The sequence below is a fragment of the Bactrocera dorsalis genome, unplaced genomic scaffold (assembly GCF_023373825.1).
Source record: "Bactrocera dorsalis isolate Fly_Bdor unplaced genomic scaffold, ASM2337382v1 BdCtg147, whole genome shotgun sequence".
Classification (NCBI taxonomy): Eukaryota; Metazoa; Arthropoda; class Insecta; order Diptera; family Tephritidae; genus Bactrocera; species Bactrocera dorsalis.
In genome coordinates, this window is record NW_026038198.1 from 26013 (window position 1) to 50000 (window position 23988).

At 34.4% G+C, this 23988-nt stretch overlaps 1 protein-coding gene and 1 long non-coding RNA gene across 21 annotated transcripts in view; both read left to right on the forward strand.

Moving 5' to 3' along the window:
• Positions 1–18785, forward strand: part of LOC105230607 (uncharacterized) — a 38811-nt gene extending 20026 nt beyond the window's left edge. For 6 of the 20 annotated variants that reach the window (XM_049461857.1, XM_011211480.4, XM_011211483.4 and 3 more), the window contains 14 exons: positions 9894–10025; positions 10375–10698; positions 10765–10953; positions 11636–11773; positions 12950–13171; positions 13765–13947; positions 14225–14356; positions 14589–14744; positions 16288–16444; positions 16930–17096; positions 17195–17351; positions 17455–17621; positions 17688–17870; positions 17936–18785. In XM_049461857.1, the coding sequence (XP_049317814.1) occupies positions 9894–10025; positions 10375–10698; positions 10765–10953; positions 11636–11773; positions 12950–13171; positions 13765–13947; positions 14225–14356; positions 14589–14744; positions 16288–16444; positions 16930–17096; positions 17195–17351; positions 17455–17621; positions 17688–17870; positions 17936–18123 (2495 nt within the window). In that variant the 3' untranslated portion in view covers positions 18124–18785. Of the gene's footprint in view, positions 1–4; positions 1190–3906; positions 4450–4744; positions 7549–9893; positions 10026–10374; positions 10699–10764; positions 10954–11635; positions 11774–12949; positions 13172–13764; positions 13948–14224; positions 14357–14588; positions 14745–16287; positions 16445–16929; positions 17097–17194; positions 17352–17454; positions 17622–17687; positions 17871–17935 lie in introns of those variants that run through there. The other 14 variants (XM_049461861.1, XM_029552206.2, XM_029552207.2 and 11 more) reach the window with 7 other exon arrangements.
• Positions 18786–20229: 1444 nt separating this feature from the next.
• On the forward strand, positions 20230–23988 carry LOC125780166 (uncharacterized). Its single transcript, XR_007423597.1, has 4 exons — positions 20230–20939; positions 23390–23462; positions 23668–23807; positions 23887–23988. It is a non-coding gene; the product is annotated as an uncharacterized LOC125780166 (long non-coding RNA).

Below are 23988 nucleotides of genomic sequence, written 5' to 3' on the forward strand. Positions count from 1 at the left end.
ACAGGTGAGGAAGATGATGATAATGATGATGATGACGATGATGATGATGACGATGATGATGATGAGGATGATGATAATGACGACGATGACGATGACGACGATGACGATGATGAGGAAGATATCGACGATGACGAAATCGAAAATCAAATTAAATGGAGAATCAATAAAGGACGAAGATACATTGATAAAGACGATGACATTAACGAAGACAATGACAATGACGATGACGATGATGACGATGACGATAACGATGATGACGATGACGATGATGACGATGACGATGACGACGAGGATGAAATAACCAAGTTGGTTTACCCGAAAGCGGAAAAAAGTAAAGAAGAACAACTCAAACGATTAAAGAAAAATATTAGGACACAACAAAAAATTGATGATGATGATGATGATGATGAAGAGGATGATGATGGCAAAACTAACAAGAAATATAAACTAATCAAGCGCAGAATTGCATACGACGAAGACGATGAGGATGATGAATCCGGTGATGATGATGCCAATGATGATGGGGACGATGGTAATGACGACGAAGGTGATGATGAAGCACACATGCGAGTGCGATATAGAAAGCCGGGTTCACGAAGATTACGATTTAAAAAAATAGTTTTTAAAAGTCGTTTAATAGAGACAGACGACGATAATGATGAGGATAATGATGGTGATAATAATGATGATGATGATGGTGATGATGATGATGATGGTGATGAAGATGATGATGATAATGATGATGATGACAATGATGATGATGAAGATAATGATGATGAGAATGATGATGGTGATGATGATGATGATGATATTATTGATGACGATAATGATGATGACGAAGATGAGGATGAGGATGAGGATGATGAAGATGAAAGGCAAAGTGTCAAAAAAAGAAAATACATCTCAATGTCACAACGGAAAAACCAGCGCCGCAAATCGGACGATAATGATGACTACGACGATCGTAGTAAAAAACAATATCAGCGTAGCAAACCGAATAGAAGCAAGAGATATAAAGACAGAAATGACGACGACGATGACGACGACGAGGACGAGGACGACGACAATGATGATGGTGATGATGATGCGAAAGATGTTAGAAGTCATCCAAAATTGCAAAAGCCAATAAAACCTCAGAAAATGCATCAAGCTAATGAACTTTGCAACAAACGATTCTTAGATAAGTTAGGTAAATCCTTAAAAACATTGTTGGCAACCGAAGACTTAGTATTGTGGCACTCCCCACCCCTTCCTTTATTGATGTAATTTACATATAAACGAGTCTGCTCATGACCTACCTATTAATTACTACATTTTAATAAAGAAAAAATTAACATCGTGTCTGTATATGTTTATCTTAACCGATACAGGATATACCATAGTGTCAAAGCATAATCGTGCAATGCCGAAAGGCACAAAAGACAATCATTTCTTACCGAAAGCTGAAGGTAAAACAAACGACTTAAACATGTTCAAAATTTTGGCTCAAATCAGCAACAGTAACAGTGCTTTTCGTGTGCGAAAGTAAATATATGCATCGAATTTGTAATTACCATATACAATGCGTCCTGAAATACATAAGCCGCCCAGCAAAATGCTTTGCACGATTACGTAAAGCCTGAAAGGGTTTCATGTTGAAAGAGTTCCAAATTGGTTTACGAGGTGCATTCGGAAACGAAAATATGATACTAATATAAATCTTTTGCCGAATTTGTAATACTAAAAACAACAATACACTATTGCCTATACACCTAGGGGCAGAGGGAACTTTCCCTAAGATATAATGGCCCATGTAAACGGTGATCCATTTCGGGGTTTAATACATTTTTTAAGAAAAAACACAGAAACTTCAAATTGGCATTTATTTTTTTACGTCTCAGATGGTCCAACGGTTGAGTCCGATTTTCGATGACTTGTTCGAGCATTTCGATTTGTAACCCGCATATACTTTAGACTTTACATATCCTCAGAGGAAAAGGTCTAACGGTCGCCATTGATGATTACGTTATTGCTGCCATAATTTTTTAAGAAATATGGAGCGAAGATTCCATCGGCTTCAGTTCTTGCACAAGCTATGTATATAGCTATTTGGATATACTTGTATGTACATATCGCAAGGGATGAACAGGTTTAGTGCTATTTCATTACCCATATTTAGAAAATGGTGGATTTGGTTTTAGTTTGGTTATCCTTAATAATCTTATAAGGGCATCATATGGTATATATTATGATATTTTAAGCATGTAGTTCGAATAAATTCCAATTTATAAAAGTCCATATTCTTGGCCATCTGTTCCCTTAGTGGCGCTATTTCAAATGATATTCGTAGTCGTGTGTGTCCAATCAGGCCAATATTTATAAATTAGCTCTTAAGATAGGTGCCTCAGTATGCACGAACGCTTGGAATCCATAATTCGTAAAATAATGCAAGTGTAGAAAGTTTTGAGTGAGCTCTGTATGTGGTGCATTCGATCACAAGCACTAACAAATTTTGTCTATTGACGATCTGTAGCCCCACATTACGTTTTCCACTGTTTGATACAGAATTTAACCCTATCCTATTGTCCCTTAACTAATGTTTAATAATTTGTATGTATGTAAGTGATAATGCAACAACCGTCAATGCAATCCACTTTAAATTTTCCTAAATTGCCTAACAGCAACAACAATTTTTGCAATTTCGTTCGTTCATTCGGTAATTTTACGGATTTTCGAAGATTCAACGAACTAACAACAACTACATTAAAAATAACATAGCTGACACAATGTTTTTACGAAAAAGACTACAACTTGATTTTTTCGAGCGTACAAAAACCAAGTTAATAAAGAGGATTAATAACAAAATGTAACGAGTATAATCATTGCCGTTTGTGGAAGATTTTTTTTATTTTTGAGTTTCTTATTTTATAAGTAATGGTTATATTTGTTTAATTATTAATGCGTACTTATGTCCTAAACTAAAAGCAAAATCATTCTTCCTGTAATATAAACTACATTTATGTGAAACAAACAAAAAGAAAAATGAAATAAGAAATCTCAAACCAACTGAAAGTATTAAAAATATAATAAATACCAAGAAAAATTGACAAATTGATTATAAATATATTTAGATATGTATATGGAATTATATAAATGATTATAAAAATTAGTCACTCATATCGATTTGAATACAATTGAATCGCTTAGCATATATACAAGTAGCACATACTTAGAAGAATGTCAGCATCAAAAGCATTTTGTCAGTTATAAATTATGTTTGTGCCAATTTTGTGTGTTTCTTTGGCTGGGCATACAAAAGAGCCTACTGTGTGATGGAAGTACTAGCAGGTGAAGCAAGCTTTGCGCCAAAATCCATATTAAAATTTTCCAAATTTTATTTGAAAAAAAAAAAGCACAAACGAGAAAACGTAGAAAAGGTTGATAATAATTAAACAAGAAACTTTTCTAAAACCTATTTGCAACTTGAAATATTAAAGTAAGTTTTTACTAACTTATCTGTGATTTTTCATTTCGAATATCGCTCCAAAGAATTTGTGTTGAGCGATATATCAAAGAAATTACGAAAAATGTACCGTTGAATATGTGTACTACCTACAATTTAAAAGTACGAAAAAAAAACTTTCTTTAAAGGAAGGAACTAGAAAACTAAGCAAAACTATTTCGTTACTTTCGTGTACTTTTCCACCACTCTTTTGCGCTCTCTTTTAACTACTTTACTTAGTAACATTTAGTTTGCATATATTATGTTTTGTAATTAAAAGAAACCGTTTAATAACAACCGCAAATCATTCGTTTATGAAGTTTGTATAGACGTGCTTTGTTAGCAGACTTGCATTTTTTGTCTCTAGATGCCACTACTTTTTTGAGAAACAATCTGACAAAATGTTTTTGTTTGTTTGCACACAGATGACGAATGTTTCTATGTTGGATTGGGTCACGACGGCGGCTCAGCACGGCGTGGTAGTAATTTCGCACCGAACGCATATAAACCATTCCAATGTTGTCCCACTAAACTGGAAAAGTCAACGAAAGTTCCCAAAATGACCGCACAACGCATCGGCCACGGCGACGGCGACGCGGCAAATAAGCGCGGCGGCAGTTCTGCGGGCAACTTTCAATTTGGACCGGCCACAGTGAGCGGTGGTACAGGTGCAGCCGGCAAGTCGGCCAAAGCAGCTCATAAAAAGGATAAGGATAGCAAAACTCCATTCAGGCAAATTGTGAAGAACGACGCAGACGATGATGACGACGAAGACGATGATGATGATGACGACGATGATGCGTCTGTACCAATGGGAAAAGTCTCCTACACCAGTCCTCGAAAATCTAGCGGCTCCGCAGCGAAGAAAGCTACTGGCGGCAACAAGCAGGTGGCCAACGATAAGTCTTATGACAGTGGAAAATCGTCGAAAAAGGCTAAGGATGGCGATAAATTGAATGTGAAGACCGGTATGTTCGGCTTTGGCAGATATATTATCTGGTAGTTAAGTGCCAGTTTGTATGTCGATAGAATTGAATTTGTTGCCTAATATGACATACATATGTATGTATATATGTAAGAGATACCAAATCAATTATGTATGTTTGTATATATGTATGTATGTATGCTATGACGTTGTGATTGCGTTACATACATACATACATATGTACATTTGCATTTTTTTGGAGAATGTGCGTGGAGACATTTTTTCCTGTTTTTATGTGTTTGTTTTATTCTTCTTCTCTTTTCTTCTGTGTCTTGCAGGCTTTTATTATTTGCATAAACGACTAAAAAATCTATATGACCTTTTTCAGGATATCTCTCTTTGGGAATAAGGAAGCAATATAATTGAAAAAGCAAAATAATAATAATTTACACACAAACAAACACCCACACTGCATTGTTCATATGTACTAAGATAATAGAAAATACCCACTACTAATTATACCTTGTGAAGATTCATATCGGAAGAAATTTGTACATATTTCCAATATATATTAAAAAACAACTGGAAAATACTAACAACAACAAACAATTGCTTTATTGTGTGCAAAAACTATTTGGTCCTGACTAATTAAATTAATAAAATTATTAGAGTTAATTCTAGAAAAAATTGTATCTAGTACTAATCACGGAGTCCCCAAAGCTACGGTTCCTTAAAAGCATAGAACCCTATCCCAGGGATTGCATAATTAAATACAGCTCAGTAACATTGTATCATGCGCTCTTACAAAATAGCATCCCAAACAATTGGACATCTTTTTTATGAAACTGATAACAGCAACAACACAATTTTAACAGTTCATTGGCTAAATTATTTTAAATACTTCCATAGAAAATAATTCGAAAAAATGGTTTTTAATAAATTAAATTGGACCTCAGTGAGCGCATGAATACTAAAATATATCGAATAGAGCTATTCACTATACTGAGCCTTTACTTTCAAACCTCGGAAATAGTTGTTACGCATACAAATTTTGGCGTTTTCCGATAGTGAATAGCTTAACTAATGAGATATCTAGTGACTAAATTAGTAACAACCGTCACCCTTTTTGGCAAACTATGAAAATCTAAATATATCAATGAATTAAAACAAAACACCCATGGAACTATACACACCGACATACAAATGTGTAGCCCAATTAGTTTGTCCTTGAGAATACTGCCATGGCACAACGCTTACACAAGCGCAATACTCGCCAACTTCGCAACGCACATATGTATGTATGTATACCAATATGTTCATAATTTCTTTGAGATTATACATTAATGTGTGCGTAAGTATAATAAAGCATACATATATCGTCCAAAAATAAGAACAACATTGGAAATTGATCAGTCTTACTAGGGACCATAATCCATTATCAAATATAATCACCGATACGGTGATATAGATGTACAGTTGTCGTAAATGGACAATAACAACAACAAGACAAATAAGAACTCCAAAAAAAAAAACAACAAATATTGCAAACGTTCCACTACTTTGCAGAGATTGTTCGTTCAACAGACAACTCAATCCAATCCAACTCTTAATTTTCAAGAAAAATATTAATTTCAATCAAATTAATTAATCGCCTTCTAAGTAGATTTAGTTGTTATACAGCATTTGCGCAGCACAGTTATTAACGTGGAAAATGTTCAAATTAAGTAAAAAACTTATATCTCAATCAGACGGACTTGATTAAGAAATATCTCGTTATGCAAACGTTTTCTATTGCTCGGGAGTCAAGGGTCATGACTCAAGACTGTGCTATGCGTAAATCTGTTTTTGTTTTTCGTTAGTTTCCTTTTTGTAGTTGCTTAGTAAAAAAGCTCCAATTTTTCCGTTCACTTTTTACGCTCCGCTTTTGATTTGCCACAAGTAGAATGTATGTATGTATGTCCTCACATTGGTTGATATGTGTATTCACATAAGCCACTTCGTTTGCTCTTGCTCTCCATAGCCGTTCGTCGACCAGCCTTCTTGCCAAATTAATTAGAGTAAAAGAACGTCAATAAAATAAGGACTTGCTCCAACTGAAGGCAATTTGTACTTGAAAACTCAATAAATCAAAAAGAAAAAAAAAAAACAAAACAAAAAAAAAAGAAATGTCAGTTAACTATTTTAATTTTTATACTGTTATACTAGAGAATCTTAACTATTTACAAACTTTTATTGTTAAAGAAGAAAACAAAAAGAAAACTCACTTGATAATCTCCAAAGTTGGAAAATTTATTTTAGAATTACAACAAACAATTTTTGTAACTGTACTTAACACTTTTGATACTATACATTTACACGTTTTGTGCCGTTTTGTGTACACTTTACAATGTAGGGGACTTGAAAATTTTATTGCTAACTTTTTATTATTATTTATTTTGTAATATATTGTACTTATGTATTTAAAATGCAAAAATCTGTTAACTATTTTCGGAGCTGATATGAAAGCATAAGAAGTAAATGAAGAACATTGTAATAATCGAACCGAATGCCGTACCGTCTGAAGACAACAAAAATAATAACAACTTTGCATATGTCTAGGCATAAATGTATATAGTATATAACTAATATATTTATATATAAACATAAAGCGCTAGCTAAATTTAGCGGAGGCACGGTTTTCGATTAAAAAGTTTTTTATATTTTGTTGTAGAGAAAAGTTTGTAGTTTGTGTGAAAGAGTGGTGTTGCAAAGCGAATGTAACACACAAGCACACACACACACACAAACCAATGTATATATGTATATAAATACATATGTATGAAGGAGGAGCCCCTAGGTGGTGACCTCTGGCTTTTTGTAATTTTATTTATTGTTGTGCCGGTATTTAAAATACCGTTAAACTCACGCCTTTTCCGGTTGCCTACATACGCACATACACACATATGCACGTCAGTGGCTAGTTACATTAGCATCTCGACCCGGTATGTGTGGATGTGTGTGTGCACGCCTGGAAGCGCTGTTATAATTTAACGAAGTTGAAGCACTTGTTATAAATGCAGTTTTCTAATTTTAATTATAATAAAGAATACACACACACATCGAAATGTAACTGTTTTTCAAAAATACAAAATAAAAAATTAAACTTAAGTAACATTTTACAAAACAATGTTGAACAATAGCGACTTTTTGAAATGTACAACGGCATAAAAAACTCGGGCACACCGGGTTACTATGTATGTATGCCGTTAAAAATATGAGTACCACGGAGCGATAGTTAAAAGCAAAATAATTTCAATCGTCAAAAACAAATGTTTTACGGAAAAAAATTATTAGTAAAATTGTAATTTAAAACTGAAATTTTTAGAAATTTAATAAACAGATTTATACAAAAAATCAAACCACAAACGCATTTAAGAACACTCAAAAGAGCCCGAATTGATCCATAGAACCCTAAACAATGTTAACACACATTTATTATTTTCAACAAATGAACCATGCCTTTTACTTCTACTAACCGCTAAGTCCTTCCCTACAGCATTGCGACCGACAATGTTTGCAAATTTGTATATATATAAGGATATACATACATATGTATGTATTGGGTAGTCGAAAAAGTCATTTCGTATTTCTAATCAAACTTCAACTTATTTTTTATATACATATATTATATACTAATGATTAAATAAGCAAATATGTACTATTCTGGTTGAACATTTTTTGCCATATTTCCGCAAGAGACATTATTCCATCAGTGTAAATCGAAATTTCGAAATTTCCAGAACGGAAGCGAGCGAAGCATTGTTGTGCTACACGAACTGATACAGCATCGCCTTCGTAAACTTCACAAATTTCATTGGTGGGTTTTGTGGCATTCTTCCATATACAAAAATTCCAAAATATAGCGAATTTCTTCATTATTTTTACTGATTTTTGAACAGCTGTAACTTTTTTTCAACTTTCTCGAATTTTATTGTTGGTTAAATGAAGCTTAAAATCTCACCTTTCCAGCGCTATATGGTATGACACAATGTGATTAGCCCTGGAGATATACGACTACTACGACATCTATTGACAAAATACAAAAAGACTTTTTCGACTACCCACTATATATGTATGTATGTACATAGATATATAATTATTAACCTTTGTGATTTGATTGTACCCATCTCTGATATTAATCTCAAGAAGGCTAAAACCCTTTAATGTACGGGATTGGCTGGCGTCTTCCCTCAATATTCTCCTCATTCCGACTTTCTTGGAAAAATATTTTTTGCAAGTTGTTCCTTCCAAAAGAGCCAATATTTTGAAAATATCTAAACTGCCGAATGCAAGTCTTGTATCACTGACAGACAGCGAACAAGTAATTTAGATCAGTTGATGAATTCAAATAAAAGGGGGAAGCCGGACAAACTACCCCTTGTATGACCGCGATCACGGATAGTAATAAAGTAAGAGAAAATACATTTATTAATATCTTAATAAATTGTTGTTTCTGCATGAAGAGGAAAATTGGAATTTATAGGAGTTTCCAACAAAGATGTGCATAATAAAATTCAATTTTTAATTTATTTGCTTGTTTTGAATATCCCAATTTTTTTGTTTTTGAGATATTGCCGACTTTTCTTCCAAGCCATAAAAATATTTCAAATAGTTTAATATTTCCGTTAGTTGTTTATTATTTCGGCGGTGCTGATAGACAAAGTATTCTTGTTTTCAGCATAAAAGTGTGCGTGATTGTGTGTGGCTGTGTAAATGCGTAGGTGTTATGTGTGAAACTATTGTTATTCTTGATTTTGATCATAAGTCGGTTTGTCCCTGTAGGCGGTCGACAATGAAGGATAGTATGTAAAAGTATTCTGAATTTGCATTTGTTTTATTCCGTTAACAAGGAGGGTGGTATTGGAGCCTTTTGAATGTATTTTAACATTTGCTGAAACGAAATTCGAATTTGATCATTGTATTGACACCTTGTAACTTCAATATGAGTAATTGCGACCTCTTAGCAAAGTGTATCGCAGGTACTCGGAAGATCAGGTTTACTTGCGGAGGTGAAAGTTGCAATTCAAAATCGAATGACTGATGCTTAAGCAAGATGCCAACTCGGTTTGGACAGTCAACACACTCTGAACGCAAAACAAAATACCAGTCAATTCTCCGGACTAATTCCCCCATTCATCAGGTTTACAAAATTTGCCTCCGATATTATTCATCCGTCGTTAGCAAATTTTCGTCATCAAGATATTAGCACCACTCAACGGAGTTTATAGCCTATATAATACAATACACATAAATTTCTTTTACTCAGTTAGTTACGTAAATACAGGGTTTATAGTAATATTTTTTGACGCTTCGTAACTCTTTTGAATTGGTCGGCAGACTGCAGCAAACAGGTAATAATATCTCAAGACATTGTTTATAAACTAATCGTCAGTAAAATGAAAAAGCCATTTATTTATGTTTTAATGATTTTACATCCAAAATGAACAGGTAATATCGAAGATCCACAAGTCGTCTTCAAATGGATTTTGGAACAAAAGGCCGATGAAAGTATCGAGCTGATAGATCGTGACACTCTAAATGAATATATTAACAACAAAGATTTTCTGGCCGTCGTCTTTTGTAAGTAAAACGCAAACAACAATAACTACAACACTAAGTAGATGTAATAACAAGCTAAAGCAACAACAATATCAGCCCGACTGCAAGTTAACGTTGTTTTTATGACAACAACAACCACAGCCGATACAAATAAAATCTGTAAAAAGTGTTTAAGCGTGTTAGCGCTATTAGTTTAGATAGTTAGCCCACTAAAAACTGTAACTGCTTGTCATAAAACCGTCACAATTCGTTCAATTGCGTAGTATTTAATTAGTAACCATTCAGGTTGGCTTAATTAGTAGTATATTGCTAGAACCTCGAAAACTTAAATTGCCTCTTTGACCCCATGAACTCCGCTTATTGTTTGCAGATAAAGAGGACGACCCCGATGCACCGCGCGTTCTCCGCCACATTGAATTGATTGATGATGAGGCGCTCGAGTACGGTATCTACATTGTCAAAATGAACGACAAGCTAATGGCGAAGAAATACGGCTACCGCAATCCCCCTGGCATAACATACTTCCGCAAAGGCAAATACATTAACTATGATGGCGATATCGACGATGAAGAGGAGGTGTTGGATTGGCTCACCAGCCCCGCCAACATGGAAATGACCGACCACATTGAGAAGGTCAACCGCAAAATGTTCGAGAAAATACGAAAATCATCCGATTACTTGGCTGTGATCTTCTGTGAGTATCGATCGTTTTTCTATATTTGTTTGTAGGTATGTTTCGAATTGTGCATTTTCTTCGCAGATAGCGACGAATGCAAGCAATGCCCGCGAGTACTTGCGGAGGTGGAGCATATCGATGACGAAGCCGATAAGGCGGGCATCGATTTCGTCAAAATCGATGACAAACAAATGGCAAAGGAGTTTGGCGTTTTCGCGCTACCTGCAATTGTGTTCTTTAAGCCATCATCGAAGGAACCAGTTATCTACGCCGGTGAGTAAACTACAGATGTAATATGAGTTAGTCGTAGTGCGATCGGTTGGTTTTTTGTTTAAAATGGGGCTTGGCCGCGGCACTATGTTTAGTTCCAAGAAAAGGACCAACCTTACTGGTCAGGTGGCTTTCAATGACTTCAGAATGGACATTCCAGGTGCATGCGCTTAAATCGTTATCCTTAGTGCGCTTGTCATGGTCGTCATCAAAAGGGGGGTCTCTCATCCAAGGCTAATTACGCTTTTTCATTGGTAGTGTTTTTTACGTGGCGGATCCCAAACACAGCGTACAACCCTGTGGAGGGGTTGTTTCGCCTTCTCACTTTAGCTCGCCTTCAAATGGATGTTTTTTGGGTATCCAGAGGATATTTGGTCAAAGACCAGAAGTCGTGAGCTGCTTGAGTCATATGAAAAAGAATCGTTTCTGGCCACTCCCAAGGGAATGGCAATCAGAGAACTTTCTTCACTTGCGTGAACTTCTACACATGACTCCATCCTGCGGCTATGATCGCGAAAGCGGTGTCTACGCCAATAAAGAAAGCTTAAGAGTGGCTAATGTAATTTGCTGGGCATACATTTACATATGCTTGCCACAACATTATGCATTTGTAAAACTTATTAATAGTAAATATTCGTCCCTGGATTTACAGATAACCTATAGTTTGTTGTATTTTTAATTCCAGGTGATCTTTATGAAGAAGAACAAATTCTTGCTTGGTTGCTTACGCAAAAGGATCCAAGCGGGGATGTTATCGAAGATCTTGAAGGCGAGAAACTGGTTCAACTGATCGAAGATTCCGGTGCGATTGCGGTGTATTTTTGTAAGTAAACAATATCATTTTCTTAGGAAATTATTGGCAGGCTGCAATCGGTTTGGTAGCATTAATGTGCAAAGTTGTAAGCATTTCCTAATTATTTCTATACTGTATTGTCCATTCTTTCTAATAACTAATTCAGTATCACATGTGACAAGGTTAAAGCAAGAAAAAATCTTATTTTATCCAAATCCAAAACTGTCTTAAATAGTATATCTGAGTAAATATTGCTTTTAAAAGCGAACTGTACACTTTTGCCACGACTCTAGAGAGCACTTTGAATTCTTGAAAATAGGAAAGTAGTTTCATGTATTATGCTTTAAGAACTGTACTTTCGAAATGGTCTAATGCTCCAAGTTTCATTTCAAGGCAAGAGTCTTCATCACATAAGAATAGACTGACAGAAATCACACGATATATCAATGCGCTGGTTAAGTTCATCTCTTTTTTTTATTAAAAATTTTGATGGCCTATAATGGGCCATTTCTCGCGGTAGGACGGTTCATTATTTTAAATTTATAAAATTTGTTCCCGAGATGTTGAGCAATATTTCCTTCTAAATTTTAACACCCACCAATAAATGCGTTCCTTCAATTTTGAGCTTGTCAGAAAACGTGTGTTTCAAATTTTTTGAAGAGTGGTCAAAAGCCGTGAATTGAAAGTTCTGAAACCAGTCGCAGATTTCTTTTCAACTTGCTACATTTATTGCTACACTTTTGCGCAAAAAGATTGCAGCACTTAGACGTATAGTAAATATTGACATAGTAAGTTGCTTTACTTGTCTAATACAGATTTACATAGTTTAATTTAATTTAATTTTTATAAATGTAATTAACGATATACATACTTTTACTTGAAGCTAATTTTCTAATCCGATCTTTTATTCAAGTAGTTGCGGTTCATTGGCGACAAAGAACTTCTCTTCTGTAACTAACCGTAGAATAAGACAATAGTACATAATTTTTTTATTCTATCGATCGAATTTAATGATATTTTCAAACTTGAATTCTTTCCAATTTTAAATTAATTTAACAAACTCAACAACGATGACAACAAACAATTTTAATAAAAACTACTTCTGACTCTACTTGAAACCCAAATTACATAAAAACAAAAACAAACTCAATAAAAATCAAATCAAAACGAAAACCAAACTCGAATTGAAATCAACGCTGAACGTAGGGAACAAAACACAATGTGACATTTGTACTTCTAAGGCAGCTCGTAAGGCGAGACTGAAGAAGGAACGCGAGGCACAGCAGCAGGAGGGCGGTGCGGGAGCAGCAGCATCTTTCGGCGGTGAGAGTGAAGCAGCCGCAGCCGAAGCAGAAGCGGGGGCCGAAGCGAGTGCCGCCAAGACAGCGACTCCATCCTCCGCCGCCGGCAGCAGCAAGCACGACGATGGTAGCGAAACATTACCGTATCACAGAAATTCCCCAGACCCCAAAAATACCGACTGTATAAAAGAAACTTTTTGATTCCATGCCTCCTTGCGTGATTATATGCATATGTACATATGTATATTTGTATTTTGTAAATTAGTTTGTAGAGTTTCATAGTTTTGAGCAACCTTAAACCTTAAGTAAAAGCGTATACCCTTAAGTTCCGCATTTGTCTTTTTTTGCACGCCCAATCATTCGAAGTAAAACAAAAAGAGATCAAAAACTCTAAACAGCTTCTAGCATTCTCTACCGTTGCCCATCCTGACACAACAAAAACGAAATTTTTTTTACACTAGCCTCTTAGTGGACTTGTTACTGGGTCTGCCATGTACATATGATAAGCACGTAAATCTCTAAAAATATTTTGATAGAGATTTTAATCTGCTAACCATCTTTCCAAAAATACAGCACCTTAAAAATTGCGATATTCGATCTTGTGCTAACTTTCTCGCTTTTTTCTAACATCTCAATGTCCTACTATCCGCTTTTCTGTAACCCCTCTCGTATGCTATGGTAATTAATCCAGAATTTTCTTTTTGTTTGGTTTCTGTATAGATGCCGATGGCTGTGAGCAGTGCACCAAAGTACTGGAAGAGTTGGAGAACATTGATGACGACTGTGATAAGCACGGCATTACATTTGTTAAGACACGAGATTTCTCTGTTGCTGACGGCTATGGTGTGCACGAGTATCCAGCCCTGGTGTACTTCGAGGGAGGTATTCCAAATGTCTTTGAAGGTAGGTAGCTACATTACTGAAGTGCTTACGTCCCTGAACAGGTCGACAATGTCTTGAACGAATGACTGAAGTTAACTAAAGTAACCCACTTTAAGGGAATTTAGAATAGTCCTACTCAATACTATAGTTACGAAAAAAAAAAACAGATGCCGAAAACAAGGCTATCAGCTTAGGCTGCTGGCCAAGAGTTGTTCGCGACCTGAAAAACTGACAATTCGCAGCGATGAAATATAAGTAACCAATGTCTTTAATACAATGTGCATTATTCTAACCTCAGGTGAATTGAACGAAGAAGAAGAGGTCTTACAATGGCTTATCACCCAAAAGACTGAAGATCGCATCGAGTTAATCACCCGCCAGATGCTGGAAACTATGGTTGAAGAAACTCAATATTTAGCCGTTTATTTCTGTAAGTTTCCTTCAAAATTAGTGGTAATCTTTTTGATTTACACTTCTTTTTGATAAGTGTTGCTTCAAATATTCTAACTGTTTCTTCCCCTGTATTGTCCATTCATCATGAACCTCCACACTACCCCACATCAACAACACTGTCAATACAATTATAAAAATATTATATAAAAACAAACGACTACACATTCCGATCCAACACAAACCAAAACCGAAACCACAAAACTCCCCAGTACCCACTGAGCGCAATGGAAAACCACCCGCTTATTGCCGCAGTTTCTGTTCGCCTGCCTCTTTAAACGGAAGCATGAACAACACCTCGAAACACGCATCCAAACAATTTATAAAGAATTACATTTCACGCAAAAGAAAACGTATCGAAAATCAAGGTATTCACAGAACAATACTACATAACCTACGAAATTTGTACATAACAAATTAATCTAAATACTTACACTCTGACCTATTTGGAAAATGGTACACGTGCATATTTTTTTGTATTTTCGAAACTAATTTTATGCTTCTGGATCAGCATGATCGCAACTAAAGTTAGGTTAACTTGAATATTGTGTTTACTTTTTACAAAATGTCAAACAACAGAGTATTTTGTCAAATTAAATGTCACTTGTGAAATAAAGTATCTAAAAACTGCTTAGCTGAAATTGGTTGGGTTGATCCGAGTGGTTGATAAGCTATAATTTGAAGCATTACTCTAAATCTCAGACGTAAAACATACACATAATTCCCGAAACTCCTTTTTTCACACCAAAGTGTATATGTCCTGATAAGCCGGGGTCTATCCGTTAAGTTAAAACAAGCGAGCACATTATGATTCTTAAGGGGTTACATGGGTTTCCTGGGAAAAAATTTTAAACTCGGCCATTGCGACGCCATTTCCGGTGATCCCTCAGAAAAAAGATGTGCCCGCGTTGGCAGGATAACTCCTTACAGGATCATCTAAAGTGAAAAAAATTCTTGTTTTGGTTTAAATCTTAACTTAGAACTTGGACGATGGAAAAAAAACTGAAAATTGGATTTTTGACAAAAATTTTTACAAAAAAAATTTTAATTTCTTCAAGATCTGTGTAAAATTTAATGAAGATGGGTTCTCGAGAAATTTTACCAACCGACTTCAAAAACACAGTTTCGAGAAAAACTTGTTTAAAGACGACGCACTTAGCCTTGCCAGCCGCGAGCTCACAAGTTCTCAAGGCTGTATCTTCGAAACTATTACTCGGATCAACTTGACAATTTAGGACAATATTCTAGAGATGTTGTAGAATTTAATAAGACAAAAAAGAAGTCAATTTTTTAAAATCCGTAAACTCATGTAACCCCTTAAAGATTTATAAAGTACATTGTAATTCCGTGAAGTGTATATAATACGATTACTAAGCGGTTTTTTTTTTCAAAACGTAGAACTTAATTCCAAAAATTTTCATTGTATATGTTACACATGTATAAATTTATTATAGTATTTAGTTTGGAAATGAATACCTTAATTTTTGGCGTTTTCTTTCTCTGTATCCATGTAACACAACTAATTCAATTTTCTATTTTAAGCTAACTTAATGCACAATTTTGCCTTGCTCCTGGAAGCAGAAAAGTATGCAAATCCGAAATACTAAATTTGTAGATATATATGTATATAGTATTTTCTATAATAGCAATAATAACATTTGTCTTCTTTAACTTAACCCTAACCTTCGAAACAATAGATAAATATCAATTGCAATTAATCCGAAAAACTACTAACGACTAATTATTTGAACATCTCGTGCGTTCCATATTTGAAATAGACATTAACTTAAAATATTTTTCAAAATTCACACATTGTTATTGTATTGTATGTGACAAATAGTGATTCTAGCTGTTAGAAATGTGAATTATTGGTTTAACACTAAAAATTGTTCATTGGTTTTCGTCATCCAGACAAAATCAACTGTAATATTTGCGATCAAATTTTGGAAGGTCTTGAACTGATCGACGACGAATGTGATGTCTTCGGTATTCATATGGTCAAAATACAGGATCCGCAACTGGCAAAACGTTATTCGATAAAGACATTCCCAGCGCTTGTGTACTTCCGGTAAAGTATTGCCAATTGTGTTCCAATTAAATGTGGAAAGATATATTGGAAGGGTTTTTACAAAATTTAGTTGATGCAATGCAAGTTGTTTCAAATAGATTCATTTCGAATTGCCTAAGGGTGTTGGGAATTTCATAAACGGCATTTTGAGATCCCCATTCTCGCTCTTAATTTAATGCCAGTAACTCTAAGAGTTAAATTACCAACAACTTATTCAACGACTGAGTAAATACCTCTCTATTTAAAAAAGAAACTTTGTCCCCAACTGAAACGAAATATTTACTCATTTAAAATCCAGATGCCTTGAACATTTAATGAGTATTGCATCAACTCTAAAACAAATATGCCTTCAAACTTATGTATAAGCGATAATATCATGGGGTCCTAGGTCCTACGTTAGCTTAGAAGGCATCAACGCCTTGTTTTATGCCTGACTATATTTGAACAGACAAATGTATATTAATTTGGCATTTTCTTTTATAAAGAAACGGCAATCCTCTGCTTTTTGAAGGCGATCTACAAAACGAACAATCGGTTTTGGAATGGCTAATTGATGATGACAACCGCGAATTGGCAGATGAAATCGAGGAAGTAAACGAACGTATGCTGGATCGCTTAATGGCTGAGTCCACGCTATTGGTGGTGTTCTTTTGTAAGTAATAATGTTTCTATATAGTTAACGTCAAGATATCTCTTTGTATGTGAGTATATTTTCTTTAACCAATGATTTTAATATACTCAACATCATAGATGAAGAAGATTGTGCCGAGTGTGAGGAAATTCTCGAAGAACTAGAAGAGATTGACGGCGAAGCTGACATGTTTGGCATTGACTTCGTGAAGATTGCAAGCATCGAAGCGGCAAAGAAATACGATGTCGTGAATATTCCATCACTGGTCTACTTTAGGTGAGTAAATTATTATCTGAAAAAAGAGTTCTTGCTCCGGATAAGGCGAAAATAGTGAACAAGAAGTCTAACAATAACAATCACTGCCTGATTTACTTTTCAGAAAACAAGTTCCTGTTTTGTACGACGGTGATTTACACCAACACGACAAAATTATAACCTGGTTGACCTCACAAGATGTTTTCGAAATCAAAAATGAAATTGAGGAAGTAAATCGTAAAATGTTAGACAAACTACTCGAGGAAAACGAATTTATAACGGTTTTCTTTTGTAAGTAATATTAACTAATACAAAATATCGGAAAAGCATTTCACAACATACGAGGTAACCCTTTAGATGAACATAATCAGCAAGACAGTATCGCCGCACTGGAAAAACTGGAAAACATCGATAGTGAAACGGATAACTTGGACATTACATTCGTTAAGATGGCCGATTCGCGTTATGCCAAGAAATGGGGTGTTACAAAGCTGCCAGCTATGGTATATTTCCGAAGAAGGTTCCCCAGCATTTATAGAGGTTAGTGCGGGAAATTTTCTTTTGGGAAAATCTGAAATATTTATGCGTTTCGAATTTCTTCGTAGGTGATCTTCTTTCCGAAGATGAGGTTTTGGAATGGTTACGCAAAAATCGCTTCCGCCAACCCGAACTGAATATATTCATGTATGCGCTAATCGCATTGGCCGTTGGTTTCTTATTATACACTGCCTTCCTGCTGCAATGCTTCAAGCCGGCGCCACCGCCACCACCACAACACCCAAAACAGTCGTGATAAATTAAAAACTAAAAACCATAAATAGTTACCATTAATTAAAGCGTAAAGAGGAACAACGAATACACTGGAAAAAAACTATAAATTGGAGAAAACATTTCAAACACACATTTCAATAAATACATCGACAAAAGAATTAGAGATTTTTCGAATTATCATCCAATTCTATCGTCTAAATTAGACGTAAGGAGAACTACTATAACGAATTTTTAGCAAACACAGATCCGAAAGCGAATCCAAATAAACATTTACAAATAGAGAGAGAGACATACAAAGGATCGATTGAAGTACATTTCGGGAATACTATCAGAGAGACAAAAGAAATACTTCTTAGCGAAAAATTAAAAATTGAGTCCACAAATATGTAAAAGCTAGACCGCCGCAACTAAAACCCAAACGAAATCTAAAATGTATTTGTGTAAAGGCAATTGAGAAACTTAATTGATTCGTTGCCGTACGATTGTCGAAAATGAATTTGAATTTATTAAATAAACTTCTGCGAATTATTTATTACTGCACTATGTATGTATATACATATGTACATGTATGTGTGCAGATATACATGTTTAAGCCGTTTGTATTCGCATATATGTATGTATAAATATGACTTTTTTGCTACAAAATGGATAAAATAAACTATTTTTTGGATGATAAGAAATGAATGTGTGTTTATTTTCAATTTATGGGTTGATTAGCCTTTTATCAGTAATTTAGATTGAAATTTAACAATATTTTTATGTCTCACAAAATTGATTGAATTTTTGTATAATTTTATGCCCTACGATTGCTAAGCAAAGCAAATCATATTTTTTCTTTAAAAATTAAGAAAGGAACGTTAATTTCGGCGACACTGAAGCTATAATACCTTCACAATTGAAGTTTTTATAGTATAAAATATAGGAAAATATCTTTATTTTGATTCTAATCGGACAGTTTGAATGGCAGCTAAAGGCTATAGCGGTCCTATCTGAACATTTCATGAAGGCATCTTAGGTATCTTGTCACACAGGAAGTTTTCCATATAATGACTTTAGTTTGATTGTTCAGCTACTGCATTATCCGATATCGATTCCCCAAAACTGAGAGACTAGTGTTGACGTATGTATGTATATACCGACGGACAGACGGACATGGTTAAATCGACTCAGCTCGAATCGGTGGTCATTTATATGTACATACATGCATACATACATACTTTATAAGATCTCCGATGTTTCAGAATTTTACAAGCTTGGTGCCAAATTAAATATACCCTATTCAGGGTATAATAAAAAATGTGCGAATACATTCACATAAAAAGTTTTCGACGCGAAGACAAGTAAAATCCTTGCCAACTTTCATCTTTTTACGCTTTGGCAAGCAACAGTCACCATTGTTATTAGAGAGAAACACTGAACTCAAGAGTTCATTGTGGCATAACTTTTGTTTTTTTCGCTTCTTTGTTTCCGTATGAACTGATAAGCAAAGCGAAAGATGTATGTGAATGGGCAGTCCTCAATGCATCAATGCATTTAAAGATTTTTCTATGATTTCATGAGGGAGATCGTCCATGGCTTTCTTACTGATAAGGTGTATGAGTTAACCAGTGTTAATGTATTAAAGTATGCAATCAGCTGTTGGTATCTCTTATCAGAAGATTTTGACAGTTATGCCTTATCAATATTTTGTTCCAAACAGTGTTGCCAACACTTCTACAACCTAGGATGTTTTGCGGATCTCCCCTTCAATGCAGCAACCAGTTTATGAAACAAGTGCTTGATTCAATTATATAATATAACAATTTGACAAAAGCAATTGAATTCATTATGTCAAAATCTGCCGTTTTCTTTTGTATTGCTTTTTTTATGATTTAAAAATTAATTCTTAAAAAATTTCCACCAATAAAAATTCATTTTTTGAGTGGTAACTAATGAAAATTAAAACAGAAAATAGAAAAAAAAACAAAGAACAAGTGATTTTGATATTATAGAAACAAACACTTTCTTCGTAAGAAGAAGCACGCTCCGTGTCGTCACAACCTTCTATAATTGAAATATGAACAAGTGTAAATACTACATTGTTCGTTCAAATCATACAGTCAAATATTAATTTTTTACCAAAAATCATTCATAAAATTTTTTTGTGTATACTTTCCTTTCATTTTTAAAATAAGAAAAATCATACCTTGGTGTTTAAAAACCGCAACACTGTTTTGCTTTTCAGAGGTGGGCACAGAACAATTGCAAATAGGTTGAGTGAAATCGTGAAACAGCGAACAGAAGAAAGAAACTGACATTTGTTTGGGTCAGCAGAAGAACGAAATAAAAACAAAAAAGATTTGGTTATCCGAATACCAGTAAAGGCAGAGAACTTTGTCTTGCAGCTGCTAGTACATACATATGTGCATATATGTATAACAATCGTTGCATACACTACCGAGACTCACTGTGAGCAGCCAAGTTGACAAGTGGAGAGAGTTAGCAATGTGTGCCGGAAGAATAATACACCATTGAGAGCACTGTTATTATTGGATATTGAGTGGAGCTACGCTCACCTGGAGGCACGACAGCGAAAACAAAAAGTTTACATTTGATTTTGATGTGGAAACCAAATCAAAGGGAGGAACAATTTTCAGTTAGTTTTTGTTGTTCCGCGACTGCTGTGAATTGGATAATAAACGCGCTTGTCTCACGGACATATCATGGTGCCATATTAAATGAGAAGAACACTAAGAAATATTAACTAAATTGGCAGCCGTGGAAAGAATAAAAAATCGTTTGAAAAATAAATGAATTAATAAAGTGAAACAAATTTCAATAAAATTAATGCGTAAATTGGTAAGTTAGACGTTGTGAAAATAAATTAGTATTTGCAGTTGTGGATTTATGTTTATTGCCTTCATATTTGATTCACCTCCAAAGTGCAGTATCGAAAACAGATGTGCTAGTAAACAATAATAATAACCTTGAACTCGCTCCAACTAACCAACCTAGATGTTGAAACTACTCTTGGTAAATTAGTAACTATTCCAATTTGCATAAGTCGAACTCACATAACACAAAAAAGGCCAACCATTCGGTACCTAATAAAAGTTCTAAAAAGCAGATAAATGCTCTAGCGTCAGCGACGTCTAAACAGCTGTTGACACGCTTGTTTTATTGCATGCCAAACATACATATTTACTCTTAAATATGTTGATAAGTGTGGGATGCATGTGCCTCCAATCATCGATCTCACAATGCGGAAGTCTCAAACCATTTATTTTGTGTTTTGGAACCGTTTATATTAGTCTTCTAATATTTTCTTTGTTTTTGAAAGATATATGATTTTATTATACCGTTGGCATGTGTGGTAAATATTTTGTCTTTTAATTAACACTATGTCCACCTTGCCTATTTTGCAATTTACAGACTCTGGATGTGAAGTCGCGAGTGAAGGTGAAAGTTGTCAGCCCCACAGTTTCTGTTGTTAAAATTTACACCAATATTATGCTTCGGGTTATGTACATATATATGTAAATGTATGTATGCATGTATGTACATATATGTATGTTTGCAGTCTTGTAAATGCTAACCAACCTTGTAGGAAACTTTCAGGCTGGTGTGAGGGGTAATCGATAGAAATGGGTTAACATAGAAGATTTATTTTTTATACAAATTTTTAGTCACTTAAATTTTAATTTTATTATATATTTGTATTCATTTTCTAATTTGTTGATTTCGACTCTTCATTATTGTTATCAAACCGCTTACGCTTAGGAATTTTACACAAAGCTTCCCGATGCAAGCTTGTGTTTAAAACTCATTTAGAACTTAATGAGAATGACTGTTCAAATACTGATTAATTGCATAAATATGTATGTATTTCTGATAATACATAAGCTATGCGTACAAACATTGTTTGTTTGATTGTTATGTAGATAACTTTTGTATATTTAAAATAGAGCTAATAACTGCGCAAACACATACAAATAAAGACCTCAGTAACTTATTTTATCTTCTTCGTAGAAAAGATTGATACAGATAGTCTCCTTAAATGAACGCCCAACCTGCTATTATTCTTCGCAGTAGAGCTGTGCCTAACGGATGTAGCAGTTGCTATAACTATTTTTTACTTCATACGTTAGGTATAAAATAAAAACTCATCACTTCGATCTGAAAACCATTAATATGTATTTAACATATTTATTTAATCCGGCTAGGAGTTAATTGAGGATTAATAACTTCGTGTTCGCTTGTACATGAAAATAAACTTATGTACACCTTTTGTGGAACTTTTAATAATCCCAAATATTTGTCAAAAGTTTGATTGCTTATAACAACGACCACAAATATTACGATAAACGTGTTAAAATTGTTACAAATGCTCACTTTTTGCAAAGCGACGTACCGGTTCAAAACCATGCTACATACATCCATACAAATGCATGTTACTTAAATACCTGCACATAATTACAAGTTCATATTCCATTACTCGATTGCGCCTAAAAGCAGCAAATTAGTATTTAACTTTCTAAATATTTAATTTTATATTTTTTGTCACACATGTTAGTATCTTTTTTTTTATATTTCAAATTTGCAACACGATTTCAACTTTTTTCTACGCTGTTCTGTATGCAAGCTTTTGGTTACTAAATTGCAGTCTACGGTTATTCCCATAGCTTTGTTTTATTAAGAAAGACCAACAAACAACGTGACACTGAGAGCTGCATAAACAGCGAAGTTATGTTTCTTTTGTGACATCACGATATTATGTACTAAAATTCTGTGTATAAAAATATGTTTAATTTTGTTAAAGATTCCAATATATTAAATGTAGACTCATTAGTTGCGGTTATATCACGTACACACATATCAGAGAACGTTTAAACGTTCTCTGCACATACATATGTATATAGTATTATATTTCATTTGAGTTACTTTGTTGATTTTATTTTAGATACCTTAGATACGAAGCAAAAAAAAGTAATGAAATTAAGTGAGTCTGCGACCTATGATATAACTTAATAAGTTATCAAATAAGCGTTTTGACCAAGATTTTTGTAATATAAAATTTTGATAACACCTCAACCCCCCACCGGATTTGATCCTTTCAAAATGCTAGTGTATAATTCCGAATTTTTGGGGAACTAGCGAGATATAAAGGAGAATATGTTAATTCATTATCTAGTTTAACATATTTTCGTTTTTTTGTCATATAATCTACTTAATTATTTCACTATTACGTATATTATGTTTATACATATGAGTATTATAAGTGTTTTGATATTTTCAATTCTTGCTTTCAGATATTTCATAGGAAAACTTTTGAGCCAAATCGTATGTAAACACTACTATGAAATTGGATGAAATTGTTGCGTGGTAAGTTTTTATCGAAAATGCTATTACAGCTAGACTACTCTTAGAAAAACACTGACAGCAAAGCGTTCAACGTGACATATAATTCACGTTTCAGAATAAACGTAGCAATGTCTTCCAAAATATTTTTCTATATACATACATACGTTAAATACCAAATAAACCATGTTCGCGATTTTTGCTAATTCGTCACTTACTATTATTTTAGGTATCAGAAAAAGATTGGCACCTACGATAAGCAGCAATGGGAGAAAACTGTGGAGCAGAAAATTTTAGATGGTTTTAACAGTGTTACACTTAAAAATGCAAAGCTCAAGACAGACCTGATTGATGTCGATTTAGTTAGAGGTTTGTTCGCCAAAAATCCCACTGAATATGCAATTTTTCCAAGTACTAATATTTACAAAATTTATTTCCTTTTGAGTAGGCTCTACATTTCCAAAGGCCAAGCCAAAACAGTCTCTTCTAACTGTGATACGTTTGGCCGTGTTGCGGTACTTCTTCTTGCCCGTCTTTTCACGATGGTGGG